Source organism: Lynx canadensis, chromosome D4 (assembly GCF_007474595.2).
Source record: "Lynx canadensis isolate LIC74 chromosome D4, mLynCan4.pri.v2, whole genome shotgun sequence".
NCBI classification, from domain to species: Eukaryota; Metazoa; Chordata; class Mammalia; order Carnivora; family Felidae; genus Lynx; species Lynx canadensis.
This window is the reverse complement of record NC_044315.2, coordinates 33,764,209-33,783,064: the sequence shown is the minus strand read 5'-3', so window position 1 is coordinate 33,783,064 and position 18,856 is coordinate 33,764,209. Positions and strand designations below refer to the sequence as shown.

The 18,856-nt window shown below is 38.6% G+C and overlaps 1 protein-coding gene across 37 annotated transcripts in view; it reads left to right on the top strand.

The window, feature by feature from the left end:
• Positions 1 to 18,856, top strand: part of PTPRD (protein tyrosine phosphatase receptor type D) — a 528,787-nt gene that overhangs the window by 460,949 nt on the left and 48,982 nt on the right. For all 37 annotated transcript variants that reach the window (XM_032595610.1, XM_032595608.1, XM_032595594.1 and 34 more), the window contains one exon: positions 4,821 to 4,996. In XM_032595610.1, the coding sequence (XP_032451501.1) occupies positions 4,821 to 4,996 (176 nt within the window). The remainder of the gene's footprint in view (positions 1 to 4,820; positions 4,997 to 18,856) is intronic.

The following is an 18,856-nucleotide window of genomic DNA, read 5'->3' as shown; positions in this document are numbered from 1 at the left end:
CCATCATTCACCTCATCACAACCTCTTTTGGTCTTAAAGCCTTGAGTTTTATAACCTCAAGGTTTCTTTACCCCAAATGCAAAGCCCCGTATAAAGCATGTAAGTAATATGTGTATAAAACATAGAAAAATAGTCCCTTACCTAATGAAATACACCGTAACACAGGAAAGGGGCATATAGATATAATACGAACTTAAGATCTATCCTCAGTTTTTTCACTTACAAGATTAGAATGATAATTATTGGTGTTGGACCTGTTTACATGACAGTTGGTAACTGGAGAGTACACATGAAATAATACATGGGAAATCATGAAAGTTACTTTTATAAAGGCAGTAAAGCCATGAATTCCTAGGAAACAAGTTTTCTTTTTTTTTATTTTTTTTTATAAATGTTTTTTTAACATTTATTTATTTTTGAGACAGAGAGAGACAGAGCATGAACGGGGGAGGGTCAGAGAGAGAGAGGGAGACACAGAATCTGAAACAGGCTCCAGGCTCTGAGCTGTCAGCACAGAGCCCGACGCAAGGCTCGAACTCACGGACCGCAAGATCATGACCTGAGCTGAAGTCGGCCGCTTAACCGACTGAGCCACCCAGGTGCCCCGTAAACAACAAGTTTTCATCTAAGTTATAGTTACCTGAGAGACAGTTCTGCCAGCAGGTCCAGCCCTAGGGTTTTTGATTATGATGAGCTAAAGGCAGACATTTTTGTTATGTTTTCATTGTTTTAATCACACACACGCACACGCACACACACACACACACACACACACACACACCACAAGTGCCATTATTACCTTACATTGGACAAAGGTCTTCTTGACTCCAGAAAATAAAAGCAATTAGCTAATTTATAGTAATTCTATATTCTTTTAGTATTACATGTTAAGTTAGATTTCCATCCATCATAGCCCCAGAGGAATTCAATTAATTCTCACACACTTCTTTTGGATTAGTAGTGCACTCTGATTAGTGTTGTATTAGCAGATGCAAAATCATTTTCTGGATAAAGCAGGGAATTGAAAATTAAATAAACAAATATGCAATACTTGGAGTAGGTCACCCCAATAAAGGGAAGGGATTTTGTAGATCCAGCCTTCCAGCAGAAACATCAAAATCAAGAGCTACTGAAGAAGCATTTCATGGTACCAAAACACTTGGAAAGGCTGCTTGATGCTGTTTTTCAAAAAGTCTGTTGAAAAATCTTTATGTCACACTGAAAACAGAGATCTCATCTACTTGAAACACACTTCTGTTCAACTTTAGTTTCCAATCTGAGGTTAATATTTGTAAAAGGGCACGCCACCACCCTTTCTAAAATCTTTTCCCATTCATCTTTCTATATAGTGTGTTATTTGGATTATATGAAATACTGATACATTAGATCTTAGAGCTTCTGTAGAATAGTCTTCTCTCGCATCCTCATCTTGTGAAGGATGTGTATAAGAAGACTTACCTGAAATGTCTTTTTGCCAGAGTATGTAAAGAGATTTGCTGGGAGGAAGAGGCATTTATTCCAGATACTACCTCCTTACAGGTAAGTTTCAAAATAGAAGAGGAGCCCCAGCATTATTTTTAAGATGTAAACTTTAGGCTAATAATTAGCTCTACTAGGTATTGAATTTTTCCTTTTAATTTTCTTTTCAAAATATCAAGTCCCCAATTCTGAAAGCGCTTGGTGATAAGTACAGATACCAGGTGCCTAGTATTTTTCAAGCAGATTTTGTTTGTGTTTTTGTCCCCAAGAAATATAAGCATTATTAAGTAGCAACCCACTCCTCCCTAAAAATAATAATCATAATTTATTATTCAAACTTAAGCAATATGTCAAAAAACAATTCATTACATAGTAAATGATTAAAATTTATATAAAAATATTGGGTGGGTCTGATTCTCTTCCTTTAGATGTGAGCCTCATATCCATCTCCTCTCTCCTCTGACACACTGTTTGGATACAGTTGTTATCCTTGATACGGGGGAAATGGCACAGTGCCCAGCTGATGCGTTTTCAGAGTCATTAACCCAGGTTTCCTCTCTATTTTGAATATTCTTGGAAAAAACTTTTCTGTATATTGCAGACCTTTAGCCATAATCCTTTTTTATCAATTCTTTAATGTTGTCAACTGCTAAATTAAAATTTTGAAGGTGGGCTTTCCCTGTATTATAAAATAGATTCGTTGTTGGCTCAGAACCAAATTCTGTGGACATGAGGTTGTGCGTGCTTCCCAGTGGCAGTAACCTGAGGACTTTATTTAAACTGTCTTTTGAATCTTGGTGTCTGGAGGAATAGGATCTTTATCAACAAAGGACTGCCAGAACCCCAACTGCTTCTTGAGTAGCTGTAATAGATGAATAATGTTACAACCAGCCGTGCATTTCAGTTTTTACTCAAAAGGCTTTTCACTAATGCTGGTGGTATTCCATATCCATGTGTTCATCTCGGAGCCCAGTAGTTCCCATCTGACTTTCATTACTTTTTTGAGAGGATCAGTTTTACAACTGGAATCAGAAAAGCAGTCAAAGTAATTGCAAGTGGCAATCAGTGAAATATAACAATTTTAGCTTGGGAACATACATTCCATTATAAAGAAAATTTTCTTTTTTCTCATAGTTCCAGGACTCATATTTTCCCAGGGCAAGAAGGGGCCATATATAGGTTCTGGTGCTACCTCTCATATCAGGCCTGTATGATATGCCAGTACCTCTGTAAAGTGCTTGGTCTGCTCCAGGGATAGGCAATTGTTACCTCTCAAGGAAATCTATTCGCTTTTTGATTCTGAAAATTTGAAAATGCTTTACGATATTGGAGATGAAATTCATCTCTCTGTGGTTACATCCTTCAGAATTGAAAAACTTGGGTCTCAACAGAGTAAATCTACCCCTCTCTTCAGGTACTCACAGGCAGAGTCCTCATCCCCTACATTTTCCTCTGCCAAGTATTATATGCATGCCTTTCTCATATGGAACAGCTTTGATTTCCTTAATCGCTCTGGTCACTCTCATTGAAAGAAGCTCAGATTTGCCTGTATCCCTCTTAAAGGTGTGCTGAAGGAAAATTAGACTTCCATTCAGAATATCTGCATTAAATTCAAGCTCTGCTACTTATTAATGTCAGAACTTGGGCAAATTTCTTTTTGTCCCTTGAGATAGCAAGGGATTAATAAAAGAGACATGGTCTAGAGGTCAAAACAAACAATAAGCATGTCAACAAACAAGTTATATAATTACAATGTGTAATAAGTAGTGTAAAGAGTTGTCAAGTGAGGGGTACCTTTGTGGCTCTGTTGGTTAAGTGTCCAACTTTGATATCAGCTCAGCTCAGGTCTCGATGTCATGGGTCCATGACATCAAGCCCCGAGTGGGCTCTACGCTGACAGGGCAGAGCCTGCTTGGGATTCACTCCATCTCTCTCTGCCCCTTCCTGTTCATGCGTGCTCTCTCTCTCTCTCTCAAATAAATAAATAAACTTAAAAAAATGTAGTTAAGGGAGTTCTGAGGTCTGAGAGTATTAAGAGCAGGCTTTCTGAGAGGCAGGCTGAGCATTATACAATGGGAAGGAGACACCAAGTGTGTTCTAGGATTTGGGATGGCAATAAGGTAGGAGAGTGATGTTTTCTAACAGCAGAGGTGGTCCAGTCTAGAGTTTAGAAGGGAAGGAAGTGAATGGAATAAAATGTGTTTGGAAAAGTGCAGAGATGGGGTGCCTGGGTGGCTATGTCAGTTAAGCATCCCAACTCTTGATTTCAGCTCAGGTCATGATCTCAGGATTTGTGGGGTTGAGCCCTGCATCAGGCTGTGCCCTGACAGCACAGACCCTGCTTGGGATTCTGTCTCTCCCTCTCTCTCTCTGCCCCTCCCACACTTGCTCTTTCTCTCTGAAAATAAATAAATTTACTTTTTTAAAAAGAAAAACTGAGGAGCTCTGTAGCCATTATTGAGAGTTTGGATTTTATTTGAAGTAAAAAGGGAAGCCATTGTTGGGTTTGAAGGAGAGAAATTACAGTGTCTGAAATATATTTGTAAAAACTGTTCTCATGCTAGATGGAGAGCAGACTGCAAAGGACAAAAATAGACATGAGATAACCAAATAAGAGGCAATTGTCATAATCTAAGGAGAGATGCATGTGGTACAACAATTCTGTGAGATTCAATGAGAAGTAGTCTTCGCAGAGGTTAAGACAGACATAACAGACACACTGCCTAAAATTCATCCAGACTCCACCAATTTGAGAAAGCTCTTTAATCTCCATGCACCTCTGTTTTCTCCTTTGTGAAAGGAAGATTCTGATAGGACTTATTTCACAGAGTTGTTGAAAGGATTAAATGAGTTTGCAAATGAGTTCCCTGTTAGCTAAATTTGTGAAGAATTTTTCACTGTTATGGCATGTTCCACTCTACACTGCATTTTCAGACTCAGGCATTATTTCATTTAGTTTTTGTCTGGCAATGTGGAATTGCATGAGTGAGAAATGTGACCAGATAATTGTTTAGCCTTTTTTGCATGCTATATTTTACTGATGCAGTGGAGAAAATAGACAGTGGGTGAGAGGAATAGCACCTTATGGACAATCAGTTGTATTTTTCTTTCTTTATTATCTACCTTGTCATATTACAAAGATCCAACACCTGGACTACTGTATTTCTTTAATGGGATAGTCCCCATGGGACCTGTTTTTATCTTAAAACCCAAACTTGAATATATTGTGACTCCTCTAGCATAGTGTGGAACAATAATGTAACATCGTCATTAGTCCAGATATCAGGCTGTCTCCTCTCGTGATAGGCTCATCTAGTGGAATAACACCTCTTGTTTTACAGGCATCCCCGGAAGTGACTATGTGAATGCCAACTATATAGATGGCTATAGGAAACAAAATGCTTATATTGCAACACAAGGATCTCTGCCTGAAACATTTGGGGACTTTTGGAGAATGATATGGGAGCAACGGAGTGCAACAGTTGTCATGATGACAAAACTAGAAGAACGATCCAGGGTAAGAATATCTACCTTCTCCCTCTCAAATCTTTCCTCAGGTAGTTTCTATGTAACATGGAATATTTCATTCTTTTTAGAATCTACCTTTCCTTAAGCTTTGACTTTCTAAGAGACACTAATAGTTAATGGGCATCAACAACTCTAATGAAATTATTCTTTAACACTGAGTCTTTCAAGAAGGAAAATCTCTCATGTTACAATGAGATTTTAAAAAAAAGTAGTACTCAAAAAAGTAGATAAATTGGGGCTTCTGGGTGGCTCAGTCGGTTAAGCAACCGACTTTGGCTCAGGTCATGATCTCATGGTCTATCAGTTCAAGCCCCGCATCAGGCTCTGTGCTGACAGCCCAGAGCTTGGAGCCTGCTTCAGATTCTGTTTCCCTCTCTCTCTCTCTGCCCCTCTCCCGCTCATGCTCTGTCTCCCTCTCTCTCTCAAAAATAAATAAACATTAATTTTTTTTAAAGTAGACAACTTGGTTAGAGAAAATAAATATTAGCTTGAACCTGTTTCTAAAACTCATATTAAACAAGAACACACAGACTTTGGGGGAGAATCCCACCAATATATACTTGCCCATGTTTTTAACTTTTTCTTTCTTATAATCTGCAGGGTAAGATCTGAAATTCTATAAAAGAGACTCTTATGTAAATTGTTCAAATTAGCATAAATTAAGTTAGGGCCACCAGAAAAATGATGTGGGTTAATACACAGCTGAGAAAACACATAAATGTGTAGAGGGCATTTTGCTAGTTTAGCCTTCTCCAAAATGAATAGATTTTAATAACAGAGTCACTGTTAAGGTCTAAGAAAGGAGTTTTATTCATCATATGGGTCTAATATTATGGTGCATGGAACATTAGTTAAATGCTATTGATTTGCAAAACTAAAACATAATGGGTAAGCAGTATGCCATATTCCCAAGTGAATATGCAAATATTGTAGCCATCTGATGAAAATCAATCTTTAACCTTGAGAATTAATGGAGTATCTAAAAAATCACTGAAGGCAGCACATCCTCTCCCTGAAGAGTAGGACGTTGAATTTGAAACCACTGGTGAGAGATCTCTTTTACTGTGGTCACAGTAGCCTCAAAAGGATATTTAGAAGGAAGCCAAAGCCCAACTACCCATTTGTTGTGTGATAGTTGAGGTTTTTTTAAATGGTCTTCTAAGCTTGGTACATGGCAGTTTCTTAGCCCAGGTATGTATATGAAGGAAGAGTTGAAGGCTGCACAAGAGATTTATAAAGGAAAAGCTCAGACTTAGGGAAATATAAAAAGTCCCAGCCATTACTTTAAAGGTGGGAAATAAAGAATATGGTACACAACTGGTTTAGCAAACCCATAAAGCAATTACACTTTTCATATAGAAATACTGAAATATTGTCCCAAAGGAGTTTAGATGAAAACTGTTATGAATGTGAAGACAAATATCTTTGTCATTCTTTATGTGAAAACTCCATTCAAAAGATGTAAATGGATCCATTATTGATTTGTACTCAGGGTAACCCCTGTATAGCAAGCCCCACCCCAATGTTTCTTGGATAGAACTCATCATAATTACAACAATGTCTAACACATATTAGGCGCATCTATAGTTCACAGTAATCCTGTGAGATAAACACTACTATGATCTCCACTTTACACAGGAATAAACTAAGCCTAGAACATTCCAGAAGGTCACTCAAGGTCATTCAGCTACCAAGGTCAGAGTGAGGATTTGAAGACAGACAGTCTGGCTCCAGAACACATGTGCTTAACCATCAAGTCATATTGCCTGTTAACACTTCTATGAAGCTGAGACAGCTGAACTATTATATTACAGCATGCATGTAAATCCAACCTACCCAGACTGCTTTGCCTGGAGATACCGGCTGGTAACAAGCAATCATTTGCAAAAGCTGTTTTCAGTAAAACACACATTTTATCTTGACACTGCAGGCCTTCATTAAACCGTGCACAGAAACTTGTTTTGAAATAACCAAATGAAATTCTGCCCCTTTTCTCCCTAATTGCTTCTAATAATAAAGTTAGTTCTAACTGGCCCCACTGCCACTGCAGCATCTGATGGTAATGAGCAGTTCTTGGCGGAAGGCATTGTGACTTAAATACCTACAGTTTATCTTTATGTTGCAGGCTACTTTTTTTTTTCCCCACCTCAGACAGAGGAACTTATTTTGAAGTTACTAAATGAACCTCTGTTTGCTCCCTTCATTAATTACTCTTTGCTCTTGCAAGTTAGCTTTCTCCTTTGTTAAATGGCCTAAGGAGGCCAATTAAAATACTGTCTTGTGATTTTTATTCAGTGGTGGTTCAGTCTGTACCCAAACTTGTAGTGACCTGCATAAGCCAATATTGAAGAGTCTCAACATCATCAATCTGACCATACAAATGAGACCTGACCTACAAGGCCCAAGAGCCCTTTGTCCCCCAGTCTAGAATACTTGAGAATAAATGACCAAATGCAGCTGAGAGATCTAATAGGGCAACAGTCCCCCAAATTATTTCCCCTGCTCTCCCATCTTCTCCCCTCACATCCTCCCAGTTCACTTTTTTCCTATCCAGTTGCTCTTTCACCTAAAGTCTAGGCAGAAAGGAGAAGGCATTCCTGGATTCACAAACAAGAACTTGTATTGAGTTTCTCTTTCAAGACGTTATAGAGGTTAATTGTTGCTGAAATATATAGCTTTATACTTTAGGAACTCTGTGGGTTATGTGGGCTGATCTGGGGATTCAGTGAATTCTCAATTCCCTGTAGTCAACTTCAAAGCAGACATTTGAACTAGTCTGGCTTTATTTAGGAACTGCCTGTAGTCTCCCTCATAAAGGGAGGTGGTCCAGGTGGTTGAAACAAATCACTTCTCCAAGAGCAGATGCCTGAAATTTCATTATTTTGAATAAGGCTCGTGTTCTTGAAATAACATTCACCCCTTTGGTATATGGAAAGTATGTGTGTATAAACACTTCTGTGTACTGTACTGTAGAATACGTGTATGTAGGAAAACATGTTAACTGGCAGTTTGGGGTGGGGGAGAGAGAAGAAAAGGAAAGGGAAGAAAGGATAGATGATATTTCATAAGAGTGCCTGAGAATGCCACTATCAGAGAAAAGGGAATTATACAACACAGTCCCAAGTAGAGGTGCCTTGCAGTCAAATGTCTGGGTTTAGCTCCCAGATGTAGTGCTTACTAGGTATGTGACAATGCACACATTACTAGGACCCCTGAAAGTTTCATTTCTCCTTTTTATATTACAGAGAAGGATTATTGTAGGTATTGACCAAGATAAGGACTATGACAAGGTGTCTCAGTGAGTCTCAGGTGTTAGTGTTTGGTTGAGACAGAGAGCTGGCTATTGTTGAAAGTGCTGCTATAAATATCGGGGTACAAGTGCCCCTATGCATCAGCACTCCTGTATCCCTTGGGTAAATTCCTAGCAGTGCTATTGCTGGGTCATAGGGTAGATCTATTTTTAATTTTTTGAGGAACCTCCACACTGTTTTCCAGAGTGGGTGCACCAGTTTGCATTCCCACCAACAGTGCAAGAGAGTTCCCATTTCTCCACATCCTCTCCAGCATCTATAGTCTCCTGATTTGTTCATTTTAGCCACTCTGACTGGCGTGAGGTGGTATCTAAGTGTGGTTTTGATTTGTATTTTCCTGATGAGGAGCGACATTGAGCATCTTTTCATGTGCCTGTTGGCCATCTGGATGTCTTCTTTAGAGAAGTGTCTATTCATGTTTTGTTCCCATTTCTTCACTGGATTATTTATTTTTCAGGTGTGGAGTTTGGTGAGTTCTTTACAGATTTTGGATACGAGCCCTTTGTCTGATATGTCATTTCCAAATATCTTTTCCCATTCCGTTGGAGCCTAAATGTCCATTAACTGATGAATGGATAAAGAAATCGTGGTTTATATACACAATGGAATACTACTTGGCAATGAGAAAGAATGAAATATGGCCTTTTGTAGCAATGTGGATGGAACTGGAGAGTGTTATCCTAAGTGAAATAAGTCATACAGAGGAAGACAGATGCCATATGTTTTCACTCTTATGTGGATCCTGAGAAACTTAACAAGAGACCATGGGGGAGGGGAAGGAAAAAAAAAAAGTTAGAGAGGGAGAGAGTCAAACCGTAAGAGACTCTTAAAAACTGAGAATAAACTGAGGGTTGATGGGGGGGGGGGGGGGACATTGAGGAGGGCACCTGTTGGGATGAGCACTGGGTGTTGTATGGAAACCAATTTGCCAATAAACATCATATTAGAGAGAGAGAGAGAGAGAGAGAGAGAGAGAACTGGGAGTCTATACCAAAACAACCTCAGTTTCTCCTAAAGCCACTCCCAAATAATTCAATTTTTGTTCCCAAATGCAATGAGTTTGTTCCTCTGTGGCTGACAATGAATCCTGACCAGCCTCATAGAGTCAGTCACTGCTCATGATGAATTCTGCCCACCGTTCCCAGTGGGAACCCATGTAGTGTGGTCAAGCATAGCTCAGAACATGGGAGTCTTTTGCAGTTGCTTTTCTCAGAACAGAATCTCCAGAATGGAAACCCTGTTGGAGGGAACTTTGTTAATCAGTCTGCACATGGACCACAAGGACATTCTGGCTGTGACTTCCATTGTGGCCATATCTTGAAGCAATACAATATGAAAATAATACTATCTACATGAATCACATGCAGTAATAATTGTCACTAAAGATAATAGATTCTTGATACCACATTTCCTTTTGATTCAGTTTTGCATTACCCCTCCCCATTCTTATTTGTTTGAAGATGCCAGGGAATTCTTCCCTTAGCACCTGTCTCCTGTGTTTTCTAGCTTAGTGCTTTGCCTTGTCACTCAGGCCTGTGGATGGTAAAGCAGCAGCTTCTAACCTTTGCCAAGTTCGAATAGCTCACTCACAAAAAAGGCTCCTGGGTTCATTAGCATTTGTTAGAAATTTCAGTGGCCTTTTGTTAGAGAACTGACCATTCTTAGCATTTCATTGGCTAAAGAAGCCCTTCCAAGTGTGAGGTATGACTTAGAACTTAAACTGGTCTTTTGGAAACCTAAGTTCTTTGATTTTCAGATGTAGTTCCTCCCCCTCAAATGTGGCTTTGCAATAATCCTAAACTTCACTGAGAAGACTGCATAGTGTATGCATATACACTATGTGTATGCATTCGTTTGTATATATCCTAAACTTATTGTTTGCAATAATTCATTTGTATATATCCTAAACTTATTGTTTGCAATAATCCTAAACTTCACTGAGAAGACTGCATAGTGTATGCATATACACTATGTGTATGCATTTGTTTGTATATATAAAGAAAGGAAACAAAATATAAGACTAAAAACTAGAGATTTTGAAAGTAAAGTACAATTGCTGCCTGAAAACACGCAGATCAGTTTAAAGCCTTGTAGAATGTGCTGTGTGACATGAGATACTGTTAGTGGGTCTTTTTTTACAATTTCCATCTTTTTTTTTGCCAAATCCTCTCAAGTTCTGCATAGTTCACTGATTCTGCAGAGAGTCATTCTCTCGTGCCCTAGAATGTGGTCTCTAATTGTTTCCATGTTTCATAACATGCCAGTAAGCACATGAATTGGTTTGGGCAACCACATGGAGGGAAGAAAAAGTTTGGAAAAAATGAAGCACTGGTAGGAAAGTAAAATGTATACAGCTGGGGTTTCCACTCCAAGGGTGTTATTTGTGGGCAACTAGGACACATGGTTGGCAGCCTTGCTTGAACCCCTGGAGTCTCCAAGGTAGGATTTGCCAAGGTGATTCCTGGCCCAGGAGCCTCTGTTATTTAGTGGTGATTGTCCTTCCCCACCACCCCCCCCACCCCTTCATCTATTTGCCTTTGGCTGTTTCTCTTGTACTTTGTTTCACTTCCTGAGGAAAGCAAGATGGAGGGAATATGTAAGCCTCATGCTTAACAAATTCTTGAGCAGCTTTGATTAGTGTTACAAGTTGAAAGAGGTTAACCAAGGTTAAGGGATATGTGGCTTTCTCTTGTCCTCACCAGTCTTCCCTTATCACTGCTCCTGTTTGATGCTCTGTTGTCTTACAAGGTTTATGGTGGGAGTTGAATCACTTAAAGTGCTATTATTGTAATGGTACTTAGTACTATAAATGTTGAGGATTAGGAGTGAAATTTTGACCCTCCACAAAGGGGACATGATTTGAACTGGGCCACATTGATTAGTAGTATAGGCATATAGTTAGAAGTGAAGAAGTCTACTTTGTTTTCCAGACTAACTAAATCCCATCTTCTGTCCCCAAATAGAAAATCATACATCCAAGTCAATGATATCCATTGCTGGAGCAAATCAAATGTTTTGTGCATCAGGATTTTAGTTTATCTTAGGCCATAGCATGGGAAGTTCCCTGCTCCACTAAAATTTGTTGCTTGTGGTCATGAAGGGAGGTGATACTATCCAGGCCTAAAGGGTGGGCTGGTTTTAAGTATATTGTGTTACTAGTTTAGGCAAGTACATAGACTTGACATGTGACAGGTGGAACACTTCTTTTTTTAATTTTTTTAACGTTTATTTATTTTTGAGAGACAGAGACAGAGTGTGAGTGGGAGAGGGGCAGAGAGAGAGAGAGCAGTCTTCAGGCTCTGAGCTGTCAGCACAGAGCCCTACGCAGGGCTCAAACTCATGAACCATGAGATCATGACCTGAGCCAAAATCGGCCACTTAACTGACTGAGTCACCCAGGTGCCCCTACATGTGGAGCACTTCTGACCTAATGATCACTCCCTCCACCTCCGAAGTCCTCCCCGGCCCTTGAATATCACCTTAATATACTTCCCCAACAGAGACTGAAGGTAAGATAGAGACATGTTCATGTTTGGTTCTGTAGCCAAGAGGGGCAATTCTGGGCAAAAAAGGAGATTCTGATAAAATATTTTCTTGTTTTCCTATAAAACAAATCTTGAGATTCTTTTCAGATTGTGAGGTCCTTTTGGGTTAGAAGTTGGCAGAATCCCGTTGAAGATTATAAATGGCAGTGTTACTGTTTTCATTGCCGTTATCGGTTTTGGAAGGCTGGGGCTTGGCCAGCAGCAGACTAATTCTTGGCCCCTCTGGTTTGTCAAGGTTCGGTAAGTTTAATGGAGAGCAAATGCTTTCCAAATGCCAGGTCTGTGTCTTTTTCCAAACAGAACTGGAAGCGCCGAAGGCCTTGAACATTTAATTTCTCAAACTGCAGCTGAAAGCGCTGCCTATCTAGGGCAACAGAAACTGTTTTTCCTTAAGCAACTGTAGAAACGGCAGCACAAACATTGCCTTTGGAGTCTGTGTGATATATGGGATTGTTTTTGAAAAGTGGTGGATACTTAATGTAAATAGGACACTGGCAACAAAAAGAATGATGCTCACATTGGCAACCTAAAGGATGTTTGGGTCCTTATCTAGCAAGTTCCACACTCTTGGTTTTCTCTTGTCAACAGACACAATGTCAGATAAAAGACAAAGAATCCACCAATTTCTTACCATTTGTTAGCTTCTTGGATTTTCTGCCTTCTTTCCACACCCCCATCTCCTCTGTTCAGAATGGCAGCCTACCCATTCTAACTCAAAACAAACATTCCTGTGAAAGTGAATTAGAGGCATCATAGCCTAGGAAAGAGCTGGAGGGGGGTGTGTGACAGAGAGCAGGGGATGCAATTTTTCTCTTGATGACTTTGTGCAAGGTCCCTCTCCTTCTCCACATTCATGTTTACAGCACTCTCAGGCTGGATGAGGTCATTTCTAAAATTTTAAGAAGTGTGGATTAATCGTGTGTTCAGGCAAAGCTGAGGTTCAGTTGGTATGCACCAGTATAATTGTACTGGCTGGTAAAATGCTAAAAGGTATTGATACTACTGGGATACAGAAATTACCTTTTCACTGAAACTTTAAGTCCCCTAATTATATTTCTCAATGGCAGAGACACAGGAGTGTTGCCGGGCCACAGGCAGCCACTGAGCAGATGCAGGCAGACGCAGAAGTGACAGTAGGGCTATGTAGAGCACCTAACTGCTGCCAGGTATGATTGGGGCTGAGGTGCAAACTCTAAGGGCCACATGTGTAGGAAGAACTGACATCCAAGTGCTACCTTGCCATAACAAGGGGATGCTTCACAAAGTTTTCCTCTGGTTACAACAAAGTGCCAGAAACTTAAGATATAATGACTGTCAGTTTAATGGGGAAGTCATTAGAATAGTTTAGTGCAGCTCCCCTTATGAACTTCTGGGAGACCCTGGAAGACATTGTCCTCGTCTGTTCAGGCTGCTGTAGCAGAATGGTGTAGACTCGGTGGCTTATAAACAACAGAAGTCTACTTCTCACAGTTCTGGAAGCTGGGAAGTTTAAGATCAAGAAGACAGTAGATTTGAGATCTAGTGAGGCTCTGCTTCCAGGTTCACAACAAACTGTCTTCCTGTTGTACCCCCACATGGTGGAAGGAGTCAGGGAGCTCTCAGGAGTGTCTGTTATAAAGCATGAAGCCTACTCATGAGGGCTCCACTCTAGACCCAATCACTTCCCAAAAGTCCCAGCTCCTCATACCATCCCACTGGGATTAAATTTCTACCTGTGAATTTTTGGGGGGACAAAATATTTAGACTACAGAACACATCAAACAAAAGGAAATGTCAATTTTTTGAATTAATACATGGTTTGGAAAGTCTTTGAATGGTTCAGTGATCTGATAAGCAGTTTTACAGTGAATAATTTGGTTCATTTAGAGAATAATATTTTTCAACTTTCTGGTTGAAGTTTTTCACTGCACTGGTAGTCAAATGCTTTAATATTACTCTCATTTCAGATATTCTGTTGCCTTTGATCTCCACTAAATAGTGGTCAGAAAAGAGAAAATGAAAAGGGGAAATATACAAACCAGACTACCGTTTTGCCACTCGAAAATAGATATGGCCAAATGTTAATTGAGTGAAGAGAATGACATTATCACTCAAAGAGAATAGAATCACTGAGATGATCACTGTACTTATTTTGGAAAATCAAGTATTGAAGCTGGTCTTTAAAACTGTTAAGAGGGGCGCCTGGGTGGCTCAGTCGGTTAAGCGTCCGACTTCAGCTCAGGTCACGATCTCGCGGTCCGTGAGTTGGAGCCCCGCGTCAGGCTCTGGGCTGATGGCTCAGAGCCTGGAGCCTGCTTCTGATTCTGTGTCTCCCTCTCTCTCTGCCCCTCCTCTGTTCATGCTCTGTCTCTCTCTGTCTCAAAAATAAATAAATGTTAAAAAAAATAAAAAATAAAATAAAACTGTTAAGAGACATATTATAACCTATGGAAATAAACAGTTCAGCATATAATTTATCCACCCACTGAAATATATCCTAAAAATTATCTGAAACTTCCTTTTATTACATTGTCCCTTATTAAATGTGTATTAACGAGTGTATATTGACATTTCTTTATTCCCAATACCAAATTTGATTTGTATTATCTAATGTCAGCATACTATCTATCCACTCCTTATAGAAGGTTCCTCTGCCCAAACATAGTAGATACTAATTTTTAGTTACTTTCAGCAAAAGTTATGCTTTCCTGTGTATCATTTATTGTCTATTCTAAGTCCTTTTTTGGCTAAAAAATCTTGTCATAGGCAGGCTTTTCAAAATACCATATAGCAAGTGGATTTTGCATCGGTGGGATGCTGGGACCCTTTGGAGTTATTGGTTTGTTATATTTGGAATTCTGATGCTTTGACATGCTGCCGTGCTCAATGAGTCTTTGTTAAACTGAAAGGTTTTGCTTTCTGGAAGTTTTGGGCAATTTAAAAATAAGCCAACGTAGACCATAGTATAGTTGATTATAAAGTTGGCTTCCAGTTGTTGAGTGTATGTGACAGGCACTTCCAAGATAAGCCATATGGAAGTAAAAATGGAACTAGAAAGAAAGGATTTCCCTGAAGCACAGTCAGCAGACCTACTGGATCAAATCCTAGGCAATATTTCCAATGACAAGTATTTCTTTTGAATACATTTAAATGGTTTATCATTCCATCAACTTGCTTTTAATAGGTTGCCATGAAAGAAGGGATATGCATTAATTCCATAGCATGCATTTAGTGATGGTCAACCTGTTCTTTGCATAATTATGGAGAAATGAAGCTACCACAGAAGAGTTATAATCACTTTGTGATAATAACAAGAGTTCTTTCCCCCAAATTTAGCCAGAAATCTGAACTGTCTTACTTAGTTTAGGCTTCAAAGTGAGTTACTGGATGAGCCTGCCTGACAGGTTCTGCTTCTGTCCTTTTTCACCTCGGACACTAACACATTCTCTTCTCACAGCTGACTAGGGCCCAGGTAGAGTAAGGGAGTTAATAGGAAATCTCACAGCTATGTATTTGAAGAACCAGCAGATGTAAGCATACCCCTGTATTTAGTCAGTAAGGCTGATGGATTGGGGGCAGGACTGCACTCATTTCACTTTGGTGTCCCCACAGTTGCTAAGACCTTGCCTTCCACTTGGAGAATCAGCTGGGGTTAATAACATGTTTATTTTTTTTCACATATAAAATGGTTACATTTTTTGTAAAAACAACCATAAAAATTGAGAACATAATCTAACTGATAATTAATAATATCTGTTGCCTGTTGAATGCCTATTGGGTTTAGAGTTTTAGGTGCATGGTTTTTGAGCCTTATGCTAGCCCTGTTGTGTGGAGATATTGTACCTATTTAACAGATAAGGCTGCTGGACTTGGGTCCTGAAAATAGAGAAGCAGCTTACTGGCCATCCAGTTAGACTCCCCAGCCTTCTGTGCATCAGTCCTAAAGATCACTTACAGTCTGTCATTTCAGAATCACATAGGAAAAGACAAGCACCAGAATTTATGTTCAGGAGCTGATGCCTTCTAGTTCTTAGATGTTCAGAGGGGAGCAACCTATACTGGGCTCTGTGCATAAAGCCTGAAAGTGGTGACTCTCTAGAAATACCTTATGAGATTTTCTCCTGGGGAGGGGGGTGGTGGAGGGAGGGGCAGTTGTCAAAGTAAAACATTTCAAGAGAGGATGGAGCTAGTGCATTTCCAGTAGCTAATTAGGAAAAAAAATACATTTCTAATTGTTTTCTTGGGTCCTTTTTTTCCCTCACTACACTTTTCAATTGCTTTCTAATGTTGAAATCAGAAATTATTTGTTTAGTGTATGACTAAAAATGAAGGACTTAAGAGAATGTCCATAAATCTAAAGCCTTAAATATAGTCCTTAGAAATCAGCTGAAACCATGAAGACCACTCAGAAAATATGGGGGAGAAAAGAGTGCCAAGTTCTTACTAATGAAGGGGACAGTGTATTGCTGTAGCTGTTCTGAGAGGCTTTAATCCTGCTGCTGAGACCATATGTATGCATGTGTACATACACTAAAATATTTACTTTTTTATAAACTGCCTTTGTGAAATATTTCTTGAGAGAAAACAGCAATGTTTAAATATATTTGCTTTTTAAAAATTGCTCCATTTTTCTGCCGTTGAGTTTGAAACATTTTAGAGAGTAAGATTCAAGTACGTTATTTAAAATGAATACAAAAGTTTTCTTTCCTTCTTTTAGCTAAAAATGTTCATAACATTCACTCCTTATAGTAATGTCTTCTGGTATTCTTTTTTTCTAAAAGAGTCAGAGTCTAAGTCAGTTATAGTTGCAGTGTTAAACTTATTACTGGAAGTATGAGAATGATTAGTTGTAAGTTCAGTTTTTCCTGTGTCTTAGGGATAGAGTGGAGCTGTAGATGGAAAATCAGTAAATAACGGAACAATTTTTCCAGAGGTCACATAAAAGCTGGCTCTTGGTTATTTCCTTCATTTCCTTTGTCTTATCTCACCAAAAAGTCTGATGGTAATCAGTTCCCAGCTTTGAAATACAATTGCATTGAATTTGGTTTAGTGCATTGCACTGACTTTATAGATCATTTCATTGTATTAACCTCTTGTTTTTGTGTCTGTCATAGCGATATTTGTCTTTGTGGGATTTGACTTGTTGGTTTTGATTTGAAAGGGTTGCCATCCCACTGAAACTGTTAAATAATGAGTTTCTCTCTTCATTTTTTAACTCAACACATTGCTGGCATCCTCTCCAGTGTTGCAGTAAGAGGTCTCCAAAGTTACTTTGCCCGTTGTAGGGAGACATCAACTTGACATCTATTTTATGGTTTAAAACAGAGCCTTTGGCTTAATGTTTGTGATTTTTCTTTTCCATCTGAATCCTGGATACTTAAGTAGTTAGTGTTGGCTCTATTCAGGTAGTATCCTTTGCGAATTCATCCACATACAACTTAGGTTTTAATGGACGGTCAGAGAACATACGGAGGTACTCAGTTGGGGTCATTCTACATCAATGTTCTCCATAAAGAAGTGTCTTTCCCTTGTGTTGTTGCTCTTAAGTTAAAACACATAATAGAAATATAAACATAGAAGAATATAGTATGTACCTAGGTAACTTGTAAGTGTCTTTTAAAAATCCTATTAAGACATAAATTGCCCATCTTAGTGTGAACCACTCTTGCTTGTTTTTGTTTGTTTGTTTTTAATAAAATATGTAATGTTGGTGTGATCTCACCATTGAAATAAAGACACAGGAGTCAAGCCTTGTGAAATCAATCTCGACCTTACCATGTAACTGTACATTAAAGTGGGGTTTTCCCCCTTTTTGTTGGCTAGGTAATTTGATAGAGAATAAAACCTCTGCCTTTTTAGAAGGTCCAGTATCTAGATAGAAGGAGCCTGAGTCCTTTGAGCAACAGATGCTGCATCTGGGAAACAGAAAATTACAATATTATTCACAGAATGCTACTAATATTTATATTCAACATAAAAGCAAATAATTATCTAGCAATTCTATTCACTGGACCAAAAAATTCTAGTGTCTATGATGATAATGCCTCATTGCTTTTGTTTAAATCCAGAGATTATGACTTTCGAATCTTTCTTTTTCAAGGTGTGCTTTCCTAATATAAAATGGGACTAGATTTCTTTACCTAGAGAAATGCATTTCAGTGAAGAATTACCCCCACCTTTTCTTTTAATCTGAGATACAATGGGTAAACATGTTCTTATCTATGACCTTACTAGAAAATATAGTGTTGTGTTTATCATTTATGCTTTTTAATACCCAAAGTACACATTCAGTAAGTTGAAACACATTCCAGACTATGAATTCATTATTTTTTGTTGCATGTTGAACTAATTGGCTTGAATACTTTTATGTGCTTCTGTTCAACTCCACATACAAATTGTAGAGTATTCATCTGAAATGTATGAATTTTAAATTATTTAAACTTTATACTGCTAGTGTATGACCCTCTGAGACTTTTTAAAGAACACACAGCTCTTTTCCCTCTAGACATTACAGATTTAATTTGTTTTAGATACGAAGCCATTTATCTTGTATTTTTAAAAATGCTATGTTGTTTATTATGCTTTGATAGATTCACAAATTATTTCTACTTTTCTTTAAACAAATGTATTTGGAAATTGTGATAGTTCAAGATGAAATACCTTGTGCCTTTTAAGTCTTGATGGATGAACACTAACTATCCCACCATGTCATTTAAATGGCTGAGCATAATCTTCCTGATGTGGTCCATAATATATATCCCAGAACAAATTTGTGTTTTCTCTTCAAGTACTCTAAAATTTCAAATACCTCTTTCCTTATTTTACTCAGCAACAATCTGCAATTTATTTTTCTCCAGGAAAATTGAATCTGTTACTGCTTAGTATTCCTACCAGTTTGAAAAATGTGGTTTATATTGGCATCAGAGCAGTAATTTACATATATTGGGATAACAGGAATGCGTGCCAGAAAAAGATCAACATAAAATGAAATGCAAAAAAGCTGTTTTTCTTCAA